The following is a 21672-nucleotide window of genomic DNA, read 5'->3' on the forward strand; positions in this document are numbered from 1 at the left end:
GGGGTGTGCTGGTTTAAGTGCTTTTGGCGGTGCTCCCATCTGGCCACCCCAGGCCACTTCAAGTAGTACAGGGTTGTGGTCACTGTAGGGTATTATGACTGTACAATAGACCATAGACCGGTTTAAAATACCTTGTGAAACAAAGATGTAGTCTATCACTGAGCCATGGTGACTGCCAATGTAGGTTGGCGCCCTAACGCCCTTATCGGGTTCATAAAGGTCATGGTTTGCTAATAATTCTTCTAACTCAAGCCCCTCTGTAGAGTGTTCAAAGTGGGGGCCCCGAGGGGCCTCCTCGCCCCCCTCAGTTACATTGTCACCTCTTCCCATACAACCCAAATTACATAGATGAATATTAAAATCTCCTAATAGGATAAACTCATAAACTAAATAGATATTCTGAGACACTTTATTTAAGATATTATCTAGGTTAGCGACATTACTCCCACTATGTTCGCTGTTCCTAGAGTTGTAAAAATTAATATATATCGTCCTGCAATTGTTACTAGTCGTCCTTTCAACCATTAGGATGTTTACGGAATCTGTATTTATCTGCCTATAGGTGCCCTTCAGATAAAACATAATGGCCAAACCTCCTTTAGCTCTGCCCATGCGGCTAGGGACTGCAGGGATAGAGAAGCAGGTGAATCCATCCCACCAGAAATTAGCCGATATGTCCCACGTTTCTTGCAGGGCAATTATATGTTGCTTAGAAGTAAAGCTCACACATGCTTTGTCCTGTCGTTTTGCAGATGAGCCAGCTATGTTCCATGTTATAATTTTACAGGCGTTGGTAGGTAACCTCAGCTCTTTTTCCCCCAACAAACACCCCTCAGCTAAGCTTAAGGATCTGACCGCCTTGTTCTGAGCTACCTCAGGTGCGTTCTGTGTTGGAACGATGTTCAGGGTTGACGCTATGCAACCCTCCCCCTGGTATGATAGCCCAGGGTTGTCCAACGGGACATAACTCTCAAGTGTTTCATAAAATGTAAGCAGGCGGAGACCGTCATTGGTGTAACACTGGCTAAGGTTTATTTCGGGTCTAGTTATGGACTCACTTGCTCGGACATTGCAAGGTTTAAGTCAATCGCAGTTGTTTAGATCCGCTAAGGGAGCATACCTATTCCCCAATCCAAAGGGGTAGCTGCCTGACCTTGACCCATAGCTGCGATGTTCCACATAGGTAAAGGGGTATTTGGGCGTATCGGAAAGTAATCGTTTCTCGCCCATGGTACGAACCTATTGATTCGCCCAATGGGATCTTGGCCCATCCAACCCGGGCCCCAACCATTGACGGCAGGGTCTGGTGGCATGGGAGGCCACAAATTTGACTCATGCGCGTGGTTAGATCTTCCGTGCTCAAAGTTAAATATAGGCCCAGGGCGCTCGTTGGGGAATCTATGTCTGAAACCGCCTTCCCAGTTTGGGGCGTTATTCGCTCTCCTAACTCTAGTAGGGTTAGAAAAGGTAGGGAGCTGAGCCTCACTATAGAAGAATTTTAGGGTGAGCGGGACTATAGAGCCGCTTCGCCTTTGGGGTGGGAAGATGTTATTCAAAATTTTTGGGAGGACTTCTGTGTTGGCAAAGTTTATAATCACACAGTCCCCCTTAAATTTTTTGGGATTGGACCCAATCCAAGGTACCCTCCTGGTCATAACAATATCCCTTGCTAAACTATCCATCCCTTGGGGGGCCATGGTCATGTTTGTAGTAAGCCAATGAAGAGCTTTATCCTTCAAGTCCTGTTTCGATTCTATTTTGTTTTGTGCTAAGACTGGGACATTTGCTAGTACTAGCACAACTGGGGAGGCTTCCAAAATAAATTGGGCTGATATATCCTCATGTATTGTCCCAATTATGTCCCCTGATGATGATGTCGGCGCGGCTCCGCCTGCTAGGTCCTGACTGGGAGCCGTTAATAGAGTTGAAGCTACTGCTAAGGGCCCCTCTGGCAGTGTAGGCTGTGGGACACTCTCATTTGGTAGAGCCTCTACGGCTCCCGATGCCAATTTTGTGACAAGAGCAGATAGATTGGCCACCTCTACCACCAGATTACTTTGTGCACCCCCCGCCTTCTTAACCTCCGAAGTTAATTTATCCAGTTTACCAATCAAGGGCTTGATGATTGTCCTAATTTTTATATCAATCATATCTTGGATCCGATTAAAGAGTTCATCATCAACAATACGTCTGGATTCTGCATCGGCATCAAAGTCAATTTGTTGCCCTTCACGTCTTGGGGGTGGTGTAGCTGCCTTTCTCCTGCCTTGTTGTTTCCCCCCTCTCTTTGAGTGAGATTTTCTACAGGTTCTCACTGGCCGTGGAACGGGCTGCCCCGGTGACGGTACTTCCTCGATGGAAAATGACTGGTGATTATGCTCTGAGGTATTGCCGTTATTGGCCGACGAGTTAACCAAAACATGAGGATCTTCTGCGTCGCTGGCCAAGTCTTGTGGGATATGAACTAGGCTATTCGACTGGGGAAGATCTGGCGGTGTGGTCAGTAACTCTGAAGCAGATGCCCTTGCGGGCGGGCTTTCTAACGGAAGAACTGGCGATTGGCTCAAGCCTAGCGATTGCCTCCTCTCATTGTTGATCTTATTGACTTTTTGAACCACATATGAGAGCATTGTGTTGAGGGGCTCCGTCGCAGCAGATGCGGGCTTTTTCCTTACCATAATGCCTACCTCTTACAAACGACCGAGCCAATTGACCAAGGTATGTGTCAGGATCCACAGGCAGATGGCAGAAGACCTGGGGGTAATGAGGGTTAATAGATTTCTGTACCTTACTAATCCCAGACGGCGAACCTTAGGGGGGTGGCCTCGCCTCGCCTTCTCGTGCCTCTGAGGGCCACAGAGGGCCCGCCCTTTGCCCGGGCTTAGCCCCGGGCACTCCCGCGCGCTCCCGCGCAGCGAGGCACGTCACTTCTTGTAGGCGTTGGTTAGGAGGAACATGAGGGGCGGGGCGGTCAGGGAGAGCGGGCCAGGTGACTTGGCCTTGGGATCGCCGGGGCTCCTGGGAGAGTGAGTCCCGGTTCCCAGCGCTCGCAGCCCTGTCACTCGCGCACACACCCTGCAGGTAACAACACTCGGCTGGGCGACCTTGGCGATGCGGGACCCGCGAAGCGGGTTCCGCGAGGTGTTGACTGGGTCCTCCCTTCTGCAGCAGCGAATCCTCCTTCCAGGTAACAGCACAGCAAACTGTAGAACTTCCCAGTTTCCCGCTTGGGCGGGCTCCTTTTCAGCTGATTTGCAGGGCGGGGCGGTCAGGGAGAGCGGGCCAGGTGACTTGGCCTCGGGATCGCCGGGGCTCCTGGGAGAGTGAGTCCCGGTTCCCAGCGCTCGCAGCCCTGTCACTCGCGCACACACCCTGCAGGTAACAACACTCGGCTGGGCGACCTTGGCGATGCGGGACCCGCGAAGCGGGTTCCGCGAGGTGTTGACTGGGTCCTCCCTTCTGCAGCAGCGAATCCTCCTTCCAGGTAACAGCACAGCAAACTGTAGAACTTCCCGGTTTCCCGCTTGGGCGGGCTCCTTTTCAGCTGATTTGCAGGGCGGGGCGGTCAGGGAGAGCGGGCCAGGTGACTTGGCCTCGGGATCGCCGGGGCTCCTGGGAGAGTGAGTCCCGGTTCCCAGCGCTCGCAGCCCTGTCACTCGCGCACACACCCTGCAGGTAACAACACTCGGCTGGGCGACCTTGGCGATGCGGGACCCGCGAAGCGGGTTCCGCGAGGTGTTGACTGGGTCCTCCCTTCTGCAGCAGCGAATCCTCCTTCCAGGTAACAGCACAGCAAACTGTAGAAATATTGTTTTCAAAGCTAGGTAACCTTTTTTGTAAATGAGTCACAAAGTAATACTTTCTTGGGGGTGGGATTGAGTAGTGCTAAATAACCAAGGAAGTCATGCTCCTCCAACTTTTGATCTGTCTGTGCAACAATCGTGCAACAAAAAAGTGAACTGTGTAGTGCATGCATTCTGGAAGTCTCACTTTTGTACTAGATGAGTGGAATATGTGGCAGCACCTCGACTTGTCAGACAATCTGTTAAAGGTAGAAGTACGGCGCCCATTTCACGAGACGCAGAGCTTGTTTGAGAGCAGCGGTTTCAGCCTCGAACTCCCTCGTCTCGATGGTGAGAGGGTCTGCTCGATCCACAGCAGAAGTTGGAACTCTGACAGTCTAGAAAAGTCTTTTTTGTGCGTCTGCAGCCCTTCCATGGCTTGTCTCGCCTCTTGTCTGTTTCTTATCTTCTTTTTACATAAAGGAAGATGAGGGTGATCCTATAGTAGGGCCCCAAGGGGATACACTGGATCAGACGGAGGATAACCATAGACAGGAGTGCTGAAAGCAACGAAGGCCTATGCAGAAGCATTGATCTTCATTAGCACAAGGAAATCACGGCGCATGCGTGGAAGACTCAACAAGGAAAACAAGAACCAAACCGAACAGGAAGTGCAGGCATCTCCTCAGAGCTCATGCCATATGTTAAGAGGTGTCTGAGAAGGCACAAAGACACTGCCACAAAGTCTCCTGGGACCACAAAGGAGTGTTCGCCAAGGAAAGTTGGCACAGATGAGGGAGATGGTTTCTTCGAATCGCATTCAGGGCTGTAGATCAGGTCTCGCTGCTTCCGCACTTGTGGTTCCAAGTCCTGCAATGACACGTTCCCAAGGGAGGGACTACAATATAAAACCAGAAAAACACAAGCCTGATTGTGGAATGCTTGTATTAATCTCAGCCACCGACAATTATTCTGGCTGCATTCCAGTCCATCTTTTATTGCCCTACTCTAGACACTAACTGTATGCAAGTCAGACTTGTCCTGGTCAGCAGCAGTCCTGCCTGAACTGCCAGGCCAGATCATTTTCATGACTCCATGAACTATGAACAGTCCTCCTGTCCGCCTGTTTGGGAACTGCCAGATTAAACACCCCCAGCAATATCTGCCCATCCGGTATGCCGCATATGCTGAGCCTGTGAATACATTTTGGGAAACCAATGAAAGTATTGCATCGTGTTTTTATTTAATGTGAACTGCCATTGCTTTGTTGAATGAGTGTGACCATCCTTACCAGACATTGAACTGCATTAACAGGGAGACATGAACAGCGATGAACATTACTTTGGGTTTTGTTTGGCTAGGGGCTGTGCCGATCATCCGGTGTTCCAGCGGCAACGCAGCGGAAATGGTGGCTGTGGTAAGAGAAGAACAATCTTTTCTATATTCTTTTAAATTAATGATCAACATGTTAATTTCAAATTGCTGCAAGTTTTACAGCTCAGCTGCTTGGTAGAAAGGAAGTGGATTTCCTGGCAGTGTGGAATGAAGGGCTCCACGGTGCCAGCATGAGTAGCCAGACTGATTGGGACATATTAGTACCACACCGCGGAAGCAACCTGCTAACAGAGACTCAGTCAGCGCCACTGCAGTTAAGCCGCAGAGGGCCAGATTATGCTGTAGGGTTCTCTAAATTATGTGACAAGACAAGCCAAATTATGCGGTGTAACACAGCATAAACGTCCTTTATTTAGACTTTTCGGATGTTAGCACTGTTCAGCCAAAGGTGTTACCTCAGTAGTACCAATATACCTTTGAAATGTAGCAATAAGTAACTCCAAGGGGACCAGCCAACCTGTGCAAATCCCAGTCCACTGCGCAGAAATACGTGTTGCTACATTTTGAGTAACTTTTGATCTGTTTGAGCTAGAAAACAAATTTGGGTCAAAATCTCATCTTATGTAGCTAATGATGGACTACATGGCAAATGCAGTAAATCTATAAGTATGCAGAGATGCTGCAGAATCATAGACTTCCAGTGGCCCTGCTCATTTTCAAGTGAAACAGATCAGCATGTGGAAAAACACATAGTAGAAGAAAACGAGTGGTAAAAAGTCAGCCTGTGTGTGTGTGTGTGTGTGTGTGTGTGTGTGTGTGTGTGTGTGTGTGAGCCCAGCGGGCGGAAGAGGAAGGGTCAGAGGCGGCCAGGGTGGATAAGAGTGACCATCAAGTCCAAGATCTGTTGAATGCTGGGTGAGCACCTGTAGAGATCTCAAGTAGGTTGAAGGGTTTTAGCTACCAGGATAAAGATAAAACCCAAGGATTTAGAAACAGCCCATTGTATCAGAGATTAAATGCACCGCAGATTATGACAACAGGTCCTCAGCACCTGGGAGCCCTGGTACAGAAATGGGACTTGTAGAAAGCTGCCAGCAGTGTACCGCTCCACGATCTCCCCCCTGCACCCTCCCCAAAAAAATAAAGGCGTTCCTTGTTAGCTATGGAGCCAACTTGGGGTATTAAGAAGGCGCAAATTGATAATTCTGGTTTTGAGTCCAAAGGGGCTTGAAGGGAAATAGCTGCTCCAAGTGACGCCCTCCTATTCCCAAGGATCTCCCTGGAGCTCACGGTGGACGGAGTCTGGAGAACTGAGAGACCGCCATCTTCATTAGGTGGGGTATTTTCTAAATTACACAAACAGTAGTGCACGTAAAATTATTTCCAAATGGTTAGAAAAAGCTGGGCAGTAGATAGAGGTATTAGTCAGAGAAAACTGCTTTGACAAGCCGTAGAAAACGTTGCCACAAAGATCACAGTGGCCTAGTGTTTAGAAGCCGCGCTCCGCTGACAGTACAGAGCGATATGTCAGTATGTACTCTGTCGCTTGATGCCAGGTGGCAGAGAACAGAAAATGTACAGAAGGATCTTCGGGAGCAGTATCAGAAAGGGGGTGCCGGAGGGCGAAGGGAAGGGACTTGCTACATCCAGGTCTAAGGACATGCATGGTCACTGCTTGGAGTCGATATTGTGTTCCCCGTGGTTTGTGGGAAAGAGCTCAGTAAGCCATCGATCCATCCCACCACATTGGTCAATGCACTTGTTCCCAGTCGGTTGTATAACTGTGCGACGCAGGAAAATACATTGGATGCCTTAACCACGCATGTTTTTACCACACATATGCTTTTACAGCACATGCCATTATCACCCATTGCTTTTATGTATAAAAACGATGTATTTGTAGGGGGGAGACCCCCCCCCCCACCTTAACTTAAATGCAGGGTAAAGGCAGGAGGTAAAAAGCTCGTTGTAAAGGCTGTTTCCCTTCCCAGGCCTGAAAGGACTCTTCGCTGGACCCAGGATGTGTAACCGTTTGCTGTGTTTATACCGACACGAACAGATGAGGTTGAATGAACTATCTGAAGTTCCATCTTAGAAATGTGCCGTGCAGCGTCTCAGTGCTCTCCTATTTTCGTCTTCTGCCCCATTGTGACACAGTTGTGTCAGACACCCCCCAACCCTCTTTTTTGAGATCCAGTTTCAAAACCATCCGACCCAATGCATCCTGGCATTTGTCTCCGCTGTTGGGCATTAACAGGTTAGTTACTTTGACTGACTCTGGCTTTCTGAAGCTCATGACGTCTGCTACCTGCAATCATACCCTGGGCTTCATTTTAGGCTTATTAGAGATGTCGACAGTTGTGCCACTTTCATCCAGCATGTACTCATGTGTCCCAGAGAAGTGTCCGGGGCACGGGGTATGGTATGGACTATATTCTAAGATTTCTGCTTCTCCGATGACTCATCTGCCTTTTCCACTCTGGCATACTGATGTTTAGTGCAGAGGTTTGTGCAGACATCTGTTTCAGTTGTTGGATCAGAAGTTTGTGCAGACATCTCTTTCAGTTGTTGGATCAGAAGTTTGTGCAGACATCTGTTTCAGTTGTTGGATCAGAAGTTTGTGCAGACATCTGTTTCAGTTGTTGGATCAGAAGTTTGTGCAGACATCTCTTTCAGTTGTTGGATCAGAAGTTTGTGCAGACATCTGTTTCAGTTGTTGGATCAGAAGTTTGTGCAGACATCTGTTTCAGTTGTTGGATCAGAAGTTTGTGCAGACATCTCTTTAAGTTGTTGGATCTTAGGTTTATCTAAATACCTTTTCAGCGGATCTGCAGTGAGCGGGACCTAATGGAATAGTCTGTATCCATGAGCGACAAACTGCGCTTGACCCTGCGATGGACTGTGTCCTACTGCCATTGGCACCGTGCCATTGCCGCTACTTTACAATTGACGGCTTGTAGTACAGCGAAGCTTCAATAATTATTTGCATTTCACTTGATTTCATTATCGGATTGCTGACCTAATCTTGCTCGTCTCCCGTCTTGATCGTCTGAGCCGTCTCCCTCATGGCTAGAGTACGTGGGTCGCTTCTGTGAAGCTGCGCCTTCCTCTTGCAGTCACTGCTTCTGTCCTAACATAGACTCTCTGAATGGAGCTCCTTCATTTCAAGGGTTGGTTATTCACTCCTCCCTTTGGGGTGGAAGCAGCTGGGCGTGAGCTTTGGGGGTGCAAGTACATGTGTGTGTGGCCATGCGTACACCAGGCGCTTCCGTAACTCCTCCTAACACATGACGTGTATCTGAGGACAGTCCATGTGGTTCTTCATGATCTGGCCTTAGGTTTCAACGAAGAGATGTTTGCACAGTTATAGTGGCCTCTTTCCTACTCTCACAAAACAGAAATCAAAACGTGGTTTTATTTGCTTTGTCCTGGCTCCAACATCACCGCTCTTTATGAGGCGATTGCAACAAGCCTTGCTGTGGATCTGTGCCATCTTCTGGCACTTATCTGACATATTTAATGACTTGTAACATTGTGGTGCTCTTTGTAACATAAAGCTGATTGGTAAATGTGCCAGGCTACCCTTTGGTACTGCCAGGAAAGCCCCCCTGCGGCTGCCACAGACCTGCCCAAGGCTGCTGCCCCTTTCATCCACATCACAGAGGGTGAGACCAATCTGAGTGCGAAAGGTAACAGCAGTTACGCGTAATACTCACCGTATTCAAACACGGGGTACCTTATTTACTAGGAATAGCAGATCCATCAATCAGGCTCTGTAACTGAGGACCAGCGACTAAAGCGCTGAGGCTGGGGCAGCTCAGTGCTTGGTGTCTCTGTGGTTTCTCATCTGCCGCGCTCTGTATTGGCGCGGAAACATCATAATCTCTAGTGGAAGGCTGGAGGGAGACATGGATTAGCTTCAATGGCTGATTCCCAAGTCGTTCAAAATGAAACTTGAGGAAAGGTTTGACATTTGATAACGTACTTCACTTTCCCTCAAAATCAAACCCAGGTGCTTCTAAAGCAAGCAAGCAATCAAAAAGCTTTCTTTTGGTCATCTGACCATAAAAGTGCAATGTGCATTTTAGGTTTAAATCTGTTCTTATTATCACAACTTCAGTACAAAATACTACAGTGCACATTTATTGTGTTCGAGGATACCTCTACAAGCATCAGTACAATTTTGACTTTCATTCAACAAAGACGGGAAAGGAAAGAACAAGAAGACCCCCCCCCCCCGCCCCCAATAACTTCCCTTCCCCCCGCCTCGTACCAATGGCTATGCAATGATCAATGTCTCAGGTTCTGAGTGTGGGTCATTCATTGGGTGCCCTCTTTTCTTTCGTCTTGGCTGAGTCTGTGAGTCTTAATAATCACAAGTAGCTGGGCAGGTCAGCTCTCTAAATTCTTCGGACAGCAGAGCTATAGAGGGTCGCCAAGTAGGCAATGTGCATTTAAAAAGAGTTCCACACAATTTTGCACATGAAAGTGTAAGATCAACAAATTAGTTTACACATCTATTATACAGAATTTGATTGGCTTTGGTATCCAGCTAAAATATATTAAAAAAACCTTCCTTTTATACTAATAGCAGCAAAAACCATTAATAGGCCAGGAGCAAACAATAGGGTACGCCATGCTTTCTAGATCTCCAATATGCGTTGAGTGAGCATCAATACAGCTCCCAGATCAAAAAGAAAAGTCTATTCTTAAAATGGCACTATTAAAACTATTTACAAGGGAGTAATACAAGATTCCTGAGCTCTCCTCTTGATACCCACATGTGGCCCAGAAATTAGGCAAGTGAACATGCAAACAGGGGTCTTGCGTCAGATTTAAGACTACGCAGAGCTTCGTCATACTTTCGAGTTCCCAGCTGCTTGCTAGGGGGCAAATGCCACCTAGCTCTTGGAGAAGAGTATGCTGCGCAAGCGAATAGGACATGTGCAAGTGATTCGTTTGGTGCCAGACAGCTAGGGCAGGACGTTGTATGACATTGGTTACATTGCCATGTACTAATAAAGGAATTCAAGGGAAGTGTACTAAACCTAACTGCATGCTGAGTTTTCCTGTTGCTCGGTGTCTGGATAATGTCGAGGTAGCCTTCCAGGGATCTCGCCATCTTCAAATTGACAAATTCCACTGTTGGCCTGCCCCTTGATATGTTGTTAAATTCATTCTGAGCTACTCAGTCTCAGTACAAAGCTTTCACTTGCTTTTTGCTTGGAGGCAGTAGAGGTTTAGTAACATCCCATTGACCCCAATAGATTCTAAAAAGTGTTCCGTGTTTTTTATCCTGCATATCATATTGACTGTATCAAGGGAATTAACTTCCTCTATAGTGCATTGGCTTAAGAGTACAGTTCTAGGGTGGATCTTAATCTCGGCCAAAATAACAGCGGTGTAGTTTGGCCACGTCAATAATAGATTTCCTGCCCATATCCAACTTTAGTAGGGTGGAGTGGTGTACTCTTGGGTAGTGTCGCCAAACTCCTTAGGAACTTATTCTCAGATATAGAAAGGTCATCCAGCCTGTCAAAGCCCCTCAGTTCAGCGCTATATTGGGTGCAACTCACCGCCTTAGAATTGTATATTTCAAGGGCGGCTGCGACAGGTTTACTGAATGTGGTGCTGTGTTCTTTCCTCGGCTCGCCAACTATTTGATTGTACTTTATAGTTGCCTTAGTTGTGTGTGGTTTCCAGGATGATTTAATACCCATCTATTCGAAATTACCAACCCTCTGTAGTGGAACGCCACCTAGAGTCGGTCGCCCACTATAGGATTTGTGGGGATTTAGCATCATGAACTTCGTTTTTATTGTCTCGAGGCCTCGCATGTCACAGAACACTTTGAATTGGTTTAAGAGCATCTGGAGACCCACAGGAGTTTTCAAAACTAGCAGGGTGTTGTCTGCGTATAAAAGTGTTACAGTTTTTTCCCTCCCTAACATTGGTGCATCAGCTGGGGTCGAGGATATAAATTCAACTACTTGATTCATAACGAGGGAAAAAAGAGTTGGTGCCAAAACGCACCCCTGGCGTGTGCCCGTGTTGATTTGAATAGGGTCAGGGAGCTAGCCTTGCTCACCCAAGCTCACTTTTGCATAGTTGGCCTTGTGGAGGCATTTTACTAGAGACAGAATCTCCATGGGCATCCCCATTCCTTTTGCCACTTGCCAAAGATTGAAGGCTGTCTTCAAGTCGATGAATGCAACATAAAGACTCCCCTTGCCAATAACTACAGTCTTCCAATATAGAAGAAGACAGAACACCTGGTCTATTGTCCTGTCTTCTGGCGGACACCCACTTAATATGGTGATCGAATGTTGTTGTCATTTATACATTCCTGGATCTTAGCCAGGAGGGTACAACAAAATACCTTTTGTATGCAACCGATGTGGCTTATAGGCCTATAGTTGCACGGAAGGTTCCTATAATCTTTCTAGAAAATGGGGATTACCTCTGCTCCCTTCCGTGAGTCTGGAATTGGGGTGCCCCCTGCAGTGCCATTGGAAAGTGCCAAGATTTAGTTGGACAGTTGTCTTTGTCGTATAGGAAAATGTCGCCTGGGATTCATCCGGAACCCAAGGCTTTTGATGTAACAATTGACTCAATTGAGACTACACTGTCACTCTTGGTAAAGAGGTCTGTGATATTAACTAGAGGTAGGTCAAGAGGGGGTTACCTCTGTGGCAGTACTGTCTGAACTTGAATGTAGGGTTCTGAAATGATCATACCAGGCAGAAGCTGAGATATTATTGGCTAGAGGTGGCTGTCTCTCTAGGTCCCCCTATCAATTAGGGACAAAATGTTTTTGAGTCTTTGTGGGCGCATGCTTTCCCAGTGAGTCTCCACTTAGCCTCATCCCACTCCTTCTTCGCTCTTATTATGGGTAGTTTGTAGGACCTTCTTAACCCTCTCACAAAGGCCATGTTTTGATTGCAGTGGATAGTTGACTCCTTATGAGTCTGCACTCGCGTGAGAACCAGGTTTGATGCGGGTTGTTCTCCTATCTATGCTTTGGGCAGTGCGGGTGGGCGACAAAGTGCAGGGCCAGTTGCTCGAAATGGCAAGAATGAGTATCACTAATCTTACTCCTCCCTCCCGGTTCCTCTAGCTGGGCATCAGTCTCTGCCACATAAGCTAATAAGTCCTGCTTAATTATCTCGAGTTTCCTTTAATCCCTGCGTATCCTGTACCACTTAAGGCATTGTTTATCGTTAGCTGGATACAGTTCCTTGGTTATAAGGAGATCTCTAGGTGTAATGAGTGGATTACCCCAGGTGGATACCAGACTCAAGCTTAAGGGGTTATCTTCTCTGTCAATGCTGTTGCCCATGCACATATCCATTAACTTTGGCCAGAGCCTAAGTTCGAGTAGGAGGTAGTAGATACGGCTCGTTCAGTTAGGGCTAATAAAAATGTTTTCACCTCCTCCATCTGATGTTGTCCTTCATTAGTGGCTCTCAGCCTGTACTCTCGGGCCAGGGCATTGAGTTGTAAGGACACTTGAGACCGTTTCTTGATGGGAGTAAATAGAGAAGTGGAACTGACCATAGTACGTCCTCCTTCTTGACTTCACAAATGTCATCTCAGTCCAGAGGCTCAAAGGTCACATTAAAGTCACCTGCCACAATCAAGGGATGAAAAGACTCCCTCTTGTCGAGAAGCTCTTCGAGAGCCTGTAGGGTAGCTGATCTCACACGCCCCCTGGTGCCTCTAGCATAAACATTATAAATATCAATAACATGGCCTGAGTTGCCCTTCAGTTGTATTGCAAGAAAGTCTGGGCTGTCTGTGGGAAGCTCTAGGCTATTACAACAGAGTGCAATTCTGACCCATATCTGCAGTCCTCCTGAGGGCCCCCCCCCCGGTTTGGACTCAACTGCCGGGCGATTGAATGTTACTTAACCCGGCACATATACTGGTGTCGCACTCCAAGTTTCTTTGAGAATACAGATGTCAAACGATTCAATAAAATCCATCCAGTGGGGCTGGCACATCTTCTTTCTGACCTCTGCCACATTCCATGTTACTAACTTGAGCTTAGGAGAGCTTTCGAACGAGGGGGGAAGTGGAGGTTCGGAATCTGTAAGTCGCCTTGTAGAGCTATTGGATTGGGGAGAGAGGTGGCAGATTTTCCATTGGGGGACTCTGATCCTGGTTACCCCCAATCGGTTGAATCATCTCGCCTTCTACCCTCCTTGACGGTTCCCAGTACTGACGGCCAACGGCCAGTAGAGGTCCCTGGTTAGTAGCGAACATGAAAGTACAAGGCTCTACATCTGCACAAGCAGCTGTAGGCTGCAGTCAATCAATCCCGGCTAAATGAGATGATTGACCTAGCCGGATTCCAGGGAAGTTGGAGATAACAGGTGACGTGTGGGCCATCTGGTACTTGAAGTGTATTTTGGACGATGGGGGGGGGGGGGGGGGGGGGGCTAAGATCTAGCATCTAAAGCTATTAAGTTGTGTGCTAGTCTCCCATCCACCAAAGTCAATTCAATCGAATCAGTGAGACTAGTAGGAACAACACATCTTCTGGCTCGCAAAATGTCATCCTTAATCACAGACCTGCAACCTTTCCCATGGCGAATCCAGTGGTTTGATTTATTCTTAATGGAGTCCTCGTCTTCGCGTCTCTACTGATCGCTCTATTTTGGTACGTTGATCATAAAAATGCTGCGAGGGATCGTGGAGGCTAATTGCACCTCATCCATTAGATACGGCTTTGGGGGCTCCTTAATAGCGATTCTATACCCTGTGATTCTCCATGCAGGACAGGAGTGCCTCTTGCTTGCAAATGCACGCCTGTGTTAACCATTGAACCTCTATGTGTCGCTGCTTCAGCTGAGCATCCGACATCCCCTTCCCTGGCCACTCGGGCGGAGGTAATATAAAGGCCTGTGAAGGCATTGGGTTTGTGTTTTCCTAGGGAGTTGGTAATTCATGTGGGCGATATGTTTGCTGGAGCACTGTCCCCCCCACCACACACACACACACACACACAATCAATCGCTAACAGCTGATTCACCCGCCCTGTGAGTGCTCCGTTGTGGCCTTGAGGGCGTTCATTTCTAAGCTTAAATCACAGATCTTAAAAACAGCTGCATTTCGCTAAACGGACCCATAGGGCAACGAGAAGGCTCCCCTATATTCCCTTGCTCCTCGGCAGTTGTAGGATCATCGGATAGGGTTTGGAGGGGTGTGAATCTATTGCTGCATGTGAGGTCTAAGTTTGCCTACTCTGTGGCCGGTATACCATTTGTGTTTGTTGTTTCTTTACGAGCTGGCGTGGGTGGGGGCAGGTCAGGGATATGGCTGTGTGTAGTGGCCCTCTTGAACGTATGCGGGATGCGTCTATTTGTTGCCGAGCTTCCTTGGATTGTGGGTACCTTTAAATTAGGGTCAGGATCAGGTGCTGGCAGGTCTAAAATATCTTCGCATTTGACAGCAGATTGTCAATACGATCAAGAACACAATTCCTCCCTGTATGTCTCAGAGCTTTTTTATTTTTTTTGTTTATTTAGGGTGCTACCCCTGTCCCTCCATCCACCGCTCCATTTTCCCATCACTTTGTGAACGAATGAACAAAAGCCCACTTACCACTAGGGAAATGGAGTAGCCTTTACAGAGTTTACAAGAGCACAGAGTACCTTGATGATCGAAGAGTAGTTCATACTGGGGTGGCCCAGCCCAGCCTCTTCCACCCCCCATGGCCAGGGCTTTGCCCGGGCGCGGCCCGCACCTCAGGGGGAGAGGGAGCACTACAAGCGCAGTGACCACGCCTCCCTGTGACGACGCCGGCAAGCGACAGTTGCACCCTAAGACTGGAAGCCCTTCCAGGGTGATGCGGGCGAGAGAAAGCAAGGTTGTTGACCCCCAGTCCCTAAATAAGTAAGCATTGCAGAAAAATTGAAACAGTGGTAAAACTCAGGTTAATCCTTGCATATCTTGATTCACATACCTCTGAAACGTTTTGAATAGGTTTGGTCTTTTCACACAACCAACATCTTACTGATGTGTCACAATCTTGGTGATGCGGCCAGCTCTAAGACCATTGACTAAGAATGTAACCTCCAGAAGAAGTTGCAGCAGTCTTGGTGATGCAGCAGTTCTTAGACCATTGCCTAAGAATGTAACCTCCGGAAGATGTTGCCGCAATCTTGGTGATGCAGCAGTTCTAAGACCATTGCCTAAGAACCTCCAGATGAAGTTGCAGCAGTCTTGGTGATGCGGCAGCTCTAAGACCATTGCCTAAGAATGTAACCTCCTGAAGAAGGTGCTGCAATCTTGGTGATGCAGCAGTTCTAAGACCATTGCCTAAGAATGTAACCTCCAGAAGAAGTTGCAGCAGTCTTGGTGATGCGCCAGCTCTTAGACCATTGCCTAAGAATGTAACCTCCTGAAGAAGGTGCTGCAGCAGTTCTAAGACCATTGCCTAAGAATGTAACCTCCAGAAGAAGTTGCCGCAATCTTGGTGATGCAGCAGTTCTAAGACCATTGCCTAAGAATGTAACCTCCAGAAGAAGGTGCTGCAATCTTGGTGATGCAGCAGTTCTAAGACCATTGCCTAAGAATGTAACCTCCAGAAGAAGTTTGCCGCAATCTTGGTGATGTAGCAGTTCTAAGACCATTGCCTAAGAATGTAACCTCCTGAAGAAGGTGCTGCAATCTTGGTGATGCAGCAGTTCTAAGACCATTGCCTAAGAATGTAACCTCCAGAAGAAGTTGCCGCAATCTTGGTGATGCAGCAGTTCTAAGACCATTGCCTGAGAATGTAACCTCCTGAAAAATGTGCTGCAATCTTGGTGATGCGGCAGCTCTAAGACCATTCCCTAAGAATGTAACCTTCTGAAGAAGTTGCTGCAGTCTTTGTGATGCAGCAGTTTTAAGACCATTGCCGAAGAATGTAACCTCCTGAAGAAGGTGCTGCAGCAGTTCTAAGACCATTGCCTAAGAATGTAACCTCCAGAAGAAGTTGCAGCAGTGTTGGTGCTGCGTCAGCTCTTAGACCATTGCCTAAGAATGTAACCTCCTGAAGAAGGTGCTGCAGCAGTTCTAAGACCATTGCCTAAGAATGTAACCTCCAGAAGAAGTTGCCGCAATCTTGGTGATGCAGCAGTTCTAAGACCATTGCCTAAGAATGTAACCTCCAGAAGAAGTTGCCACAATCTTGGTGATGCAGCAGTTCTAAGACCATTGCCTAAGAATGTAACCTCCTGAAGAAGGTGCTGCAATCTTGGTGATGCGGCAGCTCTAAGACCATTGCCTAAGAATGTAACCTCCTGAAGAAGGTGCTGCAATCTTGGTGATACGGCAGTTCTAAGACCATTCCCTAAGAATGTAACCTTCTGAAGAAGTTGCTGCAGTCTTTGTGATGCAGCAGTTTTAAGACCATTGCCGAAGAATGTAACCTCCTGAAGAAGGTGCTGCAGCAGTTCTAAGACCATTGCCTAAGAATGTAACCTCCAGAAGAAGTTGCAGCAGTCTTGGTGATGCGCCAGCTCTTAGACCATTGCCTAAGAATGTAACCTCCTGAAGAAGGTGCTGCAGCAGTTCTAAGACCATTGCCTAAGAATGTAACCTCCTGAAGAAGGTGCTGCAATCTTGGTGATACGGCAGTTCTAAGACCATTCCCTAAGAATGTAACCTTCTGAAGAAGTTGCTGCAGTCTTTGTGATGCAGCAGTTTTAAGACCATTGCCGAAGAATGTAACCTCCTGAAGAAGGTGCTGCAGCAGTTCTAAGACCATTGCCTAAGAATGTAACCTCCAGAAGAAGTTGCAGCAGTCTTGGTGATGCGCCAGCTCTTAGACCATTGCCTAAGAATGTAACCTCCTGAAGAAGGTGCTGCAGCAGTTCTAAGACCATTGCCTAAGAATGTAACCTCCAGAAGAAGTTGCCGCAATCTTGGTGATGCAGCAGTTCTAAGACCATTGCCTAAGAATGTAATCTCCGGAAGAAGTTGCCGCAGTCTTGGTGATGCGGCAGCTCTAAGACCATTGCCTAACAATGTAACCTCCGGAAGAATTTGCAGCAGTCTTGATGATGCGGCAGCACTAAGACCATTGCCTAAGAATGTAACCTCCTGAAGAAGTTGCCGCAATCTTGGTGATGCAGCAGTTCTAAGACCATTGCCTAAGAATGTAACCTCCAGAAGAAGGTGCTGCAATCTTGGTGATGCAGCAGTTCTAAGACCATTGCCTAAGAATGTAACCTCCAGAAGAAGTTTGCCGCAATCTTGGTGATGTAGCAGTTCTAAGACCATTGCCTAAGAATGTAACCTCCTGAAGAAGGTGCTGCAATCTTGGTGATGCAGCAGTTCTAAGACCATTGCCTAAGAATGTAACCTCCAGAAGAAGTTGCCGCAATCTTGGTGATGCAGCAGTTCTAAGACCATTGCCTGAGAATGTAACCTCCTGAAAAAGGTGCTGCAATCTTGGTGATGCGGCAGCTCTAAGACCATTCCCTAAGAATGTAACCTTCTGAAGAAGTTGCTGCAGTCTTTGTGATGCAGCAGTTTTAAGACCATTGCCGAAGAATGTAACCTCCTGAAGAAGGTGCTGCAGCAGTTCTAAGACCATTGCCTAAGAATGTAACCTCCAGAAGAAGTTGCAGCAGTGTTGGTGCTGCGTCAGCTCTTAGACCATTGCCTAAGAATGTAACCTCCTGAAGAAGGTGCTGCAGCAGTTCTAAGACCATTGCCTAAGAATGTAACCTCCAGAAGAAGTTGCCGCAATCTTGGTGATGCAGCAGTTCTAAGACCATTGCCTAAGAATGTAACCTCCAGAAGAAGTTGCCACAATCTTGGTGATGCAGCAGTTCTAAGACCATTGCCTAAGAATGTAACCTCCTGAAGAAGGTGCTGCAATCTTGGTGATGCGGCAGCTCTAAGACCATTGCCTAAGAATGTAACCTCCTGAAGAAGGTGCTGCAATCTTGGTGATACGGCAGTTCTAAGACCATTCCCTAAGAATGTAACCTTCTGAAGAAGTTGCTGCAGTCTTTGTGATGCAGCAGTTTTAAGACCATTGCCGAAGAATGTAACCTCCTGAAGAAGGTGCTGCAGCAGTTCTAAGACCATTGCCTAAGAATGTAACCTCCAGAAGAAGTTGCAGCAGTCTTGGTGATGCGCCAGCTCTTAGACCATTGCCTAAGAATGTAACCTCCTGAAGAAGGTGCTGCAGCAGTTCTAAGACCATTGCCTAAGAATGTAACCTCCAGAAGAAGTTGCCGCAATCTTGGTGATGCAGCAGTTCTAAGACCATTGCCTAAGAATGTAATCTCCGGAAGAAGTTGCCGCAGTCTTGGTGATGCGGCAGCTCTAAGACCATTGCCTAACAATGTAACCTCCGGAAGAATTTGCAGCAGTCTTGATGATGCGGCAGCACTAAGACCATTGCCTAAGAATGTAACCTCCTGAAGAAGTTGCCGCAATCTTGGTGATGCAGCAGTTCTAAGACCATTGCCTAAGAATGTAACCTCCAGAAGAAGGTGCTGCAATCTTGGTGATGCAGCAGTTCTAAGACCATTGCCTAAGAATGTAACCTCCAGAAGAAGTTTGCCGCAATCTTGGTGATGTAGCAGTTCTAAGACCATTGCCTAAGAATGTAACCTCCTGAAGAAGGTCCTGCAATCTTGGTGATGCAGCAGTTCTAAGACCATTGCCTAAGAATGTAACCTCCAGAAGAAGTTGCCGCAATCTTGGTGATGCAGCAGTTCTAAGACCATTGCCTGAGAATGTAACCTCCTGAAAAAGGTGCTGCAATCTTGGTGATGCGGCAGCTCTAAGACCATTCCCTAAGAATGTAACCTTCTGAAGAAGTTGCTGCAGTCTTTGTGATGCAGCAGTTTTAAGACCATTGCCGAAGAATGTAACCTCCTGAAGAAGGTGCTGCAGCAGTTCTAAGACCATTGCCTAAGAATGTAACCTCCAGAAGAAGTTGCAGCAGTGTTGGTGCTGCGTCAGCTCTTAGACCATTGCCTAAGAATGTAACCTCCTGAAGAAGGTGCTGCAGCAGTTCTAAGACCATTGCCTAAGAATGTAACCTCCAGAAGAAGTTGCCGCAATCTTGGTGATGCAGCAGTTCTAAGACCATTGCCTAAGAATGTAACCTCCAGAAGAAGTTGCCACAATCTTGGTGATGCAGCAGTTCTAAGACCATTGCCTAAGAATGTAACCTCCTGAAGAAGGTGCTGCAATCTTGGTGATGCGGCAGCTCTAAGACCATTGCCTAAGAATGTAACCTCCTGAAGAAGGTGCTGCAATCTTGGTGATACGGCAGTTCTAAGACCATTCCCTAAGAATGTAACCTTCTGAAGAAGTTGCTGCAGTCTTTGTGATGCAGCAGTTTTAAGACCATTGCAGAAGAATGTAACCTCCTGAAGAAGGTGCTGCAGCAGTTCTAAGACCATTGCCTAAGAATGTAACCTCCAGAAGAAGTTGCAGCAGTCTTGGTGATGCGCCAGCTCTTAGACCATTGCCTAAGAATGTAACCTCCTGAAGAAGGTGCTGCAGCAGTTCTAAGACCATTGCCTAAGAATGTAACCTCCAGAAGAAGTTGCCGCAATCTTGGTGATGCAGCAGTTCTAAGACCATTGCCTAAGAATGTAATCTCCGGAAGAAGTTGCCGCAGTCTTGGTGATGCGGCAGCTCTAAGACCATTGCCTAACAATGTAACCTCCGGAAGAATTTGCAGCAGTCTTGATGATGCGGCAGCACTAAGACCATTGCCTAAGAATGTAACCTCCTGAAGAAGTTGCTGCAGTCTTGGTGATGTGGCAGCTCTAAGACCATTGCTGAAGAATGTAACCTCCGGAAGAAGTTGTCACAGTCTTGGTGATGCGGCAGCTCTAACACCATTGCCTCAGAATGTAACCTCCGGAAGAAGTTGCCACAGTCTTGGTGATGCGGCAGCACTAAGACCATTGCCGAAGAATGTAACCTCCGGAAGAAGTTGCCGCAGTCTTGGTGACGCGGCAGCTCTAAGACCATTGCCTAACAATGTAACCTCCGGAAGAAGTTACCCCAGTCTTGGTGATGCGCCAGCACTAAGACCATTGCCTCAGAATGTAACCTCCGGAAGAAGTTGCCGCAGTCTTGGTGATGCGGCAGCACTAAGACCATTGCCTAAGAATGTAACCTGCCGCAGTCTTGGTGATGCGACAGCTCTAAAACCATTGCCTCAGAATGTAACCCCCGGAAGAAGTTGCCGCAGTCTTGGTCATGTGGCAGCTCTGGAGCTCTCTCTCCCCCCAGCCGGCATGGCGCGACTAGGCCGGGGTTGCGCTTGGGTTGAGGGCGGCCATCTGGGGTGCTGGGCTGGGTCACTGGAGGCCGGGAGGCCGATGGAAGGGGAAGGGTGCCCGGTGTCGGGAAGATGGAGGGGAGGACGTGGGTAGCCCCGGGTTCTGGGTCGGGTAGGCTACGTTAGTCAGGGTCGTGTGGGGTGTAGAGGTTAGTCTGGTGTCGCTACGGTTCTGGATGGGCCACGCCACGAGGCCGGGTCAAACAGTGATGAGGCAGCTCTAAGACCATTGCCTAAGAATGTAACCTCCGGAAGAAGTTGCCGCAGTTTTGGTGATGAGGCAGGTCTAAGGCCATTGCCTAAGAATGTAACCTCCGGAAGAAGTTGCTGCAGTCTTGGTGATGCGGCAGCTCTAAGACCATTGCCTAAGAATGGAACCTCCGGAAGAAGTTGCCGCAGTTTTGGTGATGAGGCAGCTCTAAGGCCATTGCCTAAGAATGTAACCTCTGGAAGAAGTTGCTGCAGTCTAAGCACTTTCAGGATGAAGGGCTTTCTCAACACTGTCAAATCTCATGGTCTTTCTGTTTAATTTTAGAAAATCCTTAAGTTGAGTTAACAAAACATTTGTTTGGCCAATATTAATTTTTTATGCCTAGTGAGAGGATGAAGTGATATTTCATGGATGCAATAATTCCATTGACTATTTCTAATTATAACTTTATTTCCCTAATACATTTAATTGTAAAGTGTATGCAAATCTAATAGAAGATCTGGTGTTATGAAGTAAATACTCTATCCACGACAAACAGGATATCTCACTGGTCGTAGGCGGTATTATTTCAAATTCTCACACTTATAAAGGTCTGTGTGGCCTCCAGGCTTAAGATCCGGAAGTGGCCTCTGTCCTCGTATCTTGGCCTCTAAATTAATATCGACGAGTTTAGCCGAGAGTCATCCTTTGTCTTGTTTTGTATGTTAAGTCTTTTGTAGGGCGCCTCTTACGCCGGCACCAGTTTCTAGGCGCTGAAGAGACCTTGGCCGTCATCCGAAAGATCACCTAAGCAGCTGAAGCAAGTGGCTTTTCATCAAGCGTCTGTCTGGGCCTTCAAGCCCAGGGGTTGCGAATTCCACCCAAATCTAAAAGACACCAAGAGGCCAATCGTGTCTAGTGCTTAAAATAGGCAGGTACTCTCATGAACTGGGTACCTTTAAAAGGGAGAGTGCCTGCACTACTCAGCACACATGCCATACTAGTAATGGGAGAGTACCTGCACTTCTCAGTAGCACCCAGGCACTGTTGGGTAG

General features: G+C 47.5%; 1 protein-coding gene across 1 annotated transcript in view; it reads left to right on the top strand.

Moving 5' to 3' along the window:
- SCFD1 (sec1 family domain containing 1) overlaps positions 1 to 21672 on the top strand; it is an 836081-nt gene that overhangs the window by 145888 nt on the left and 668521 nt on the right. The window contains exon 8 of the mRNA XM_085627369.1: positions 5144 to 5199. Within this exon, the coding sequence (XP_085483495.1) occupies positions 5144 to 5199 (56 nt within the window). The remainder of the gene's footprint in view (positions 1 to 5143; positions 5200 to 21672) is intronic.

Source organism: Triturus cristatus, chromosome 9, assembly GCF_964204655.1.
Source record: "Triturus cristatus chromosome 9, aTriCri1.1, whole genome shotgun sequence".
NCBI classification, from domain to species: Eukaryota; Metazoa; Chordata; class Amphibia; order Caudata; family Salamandridae; genus Triturus; species Triturus cristatus.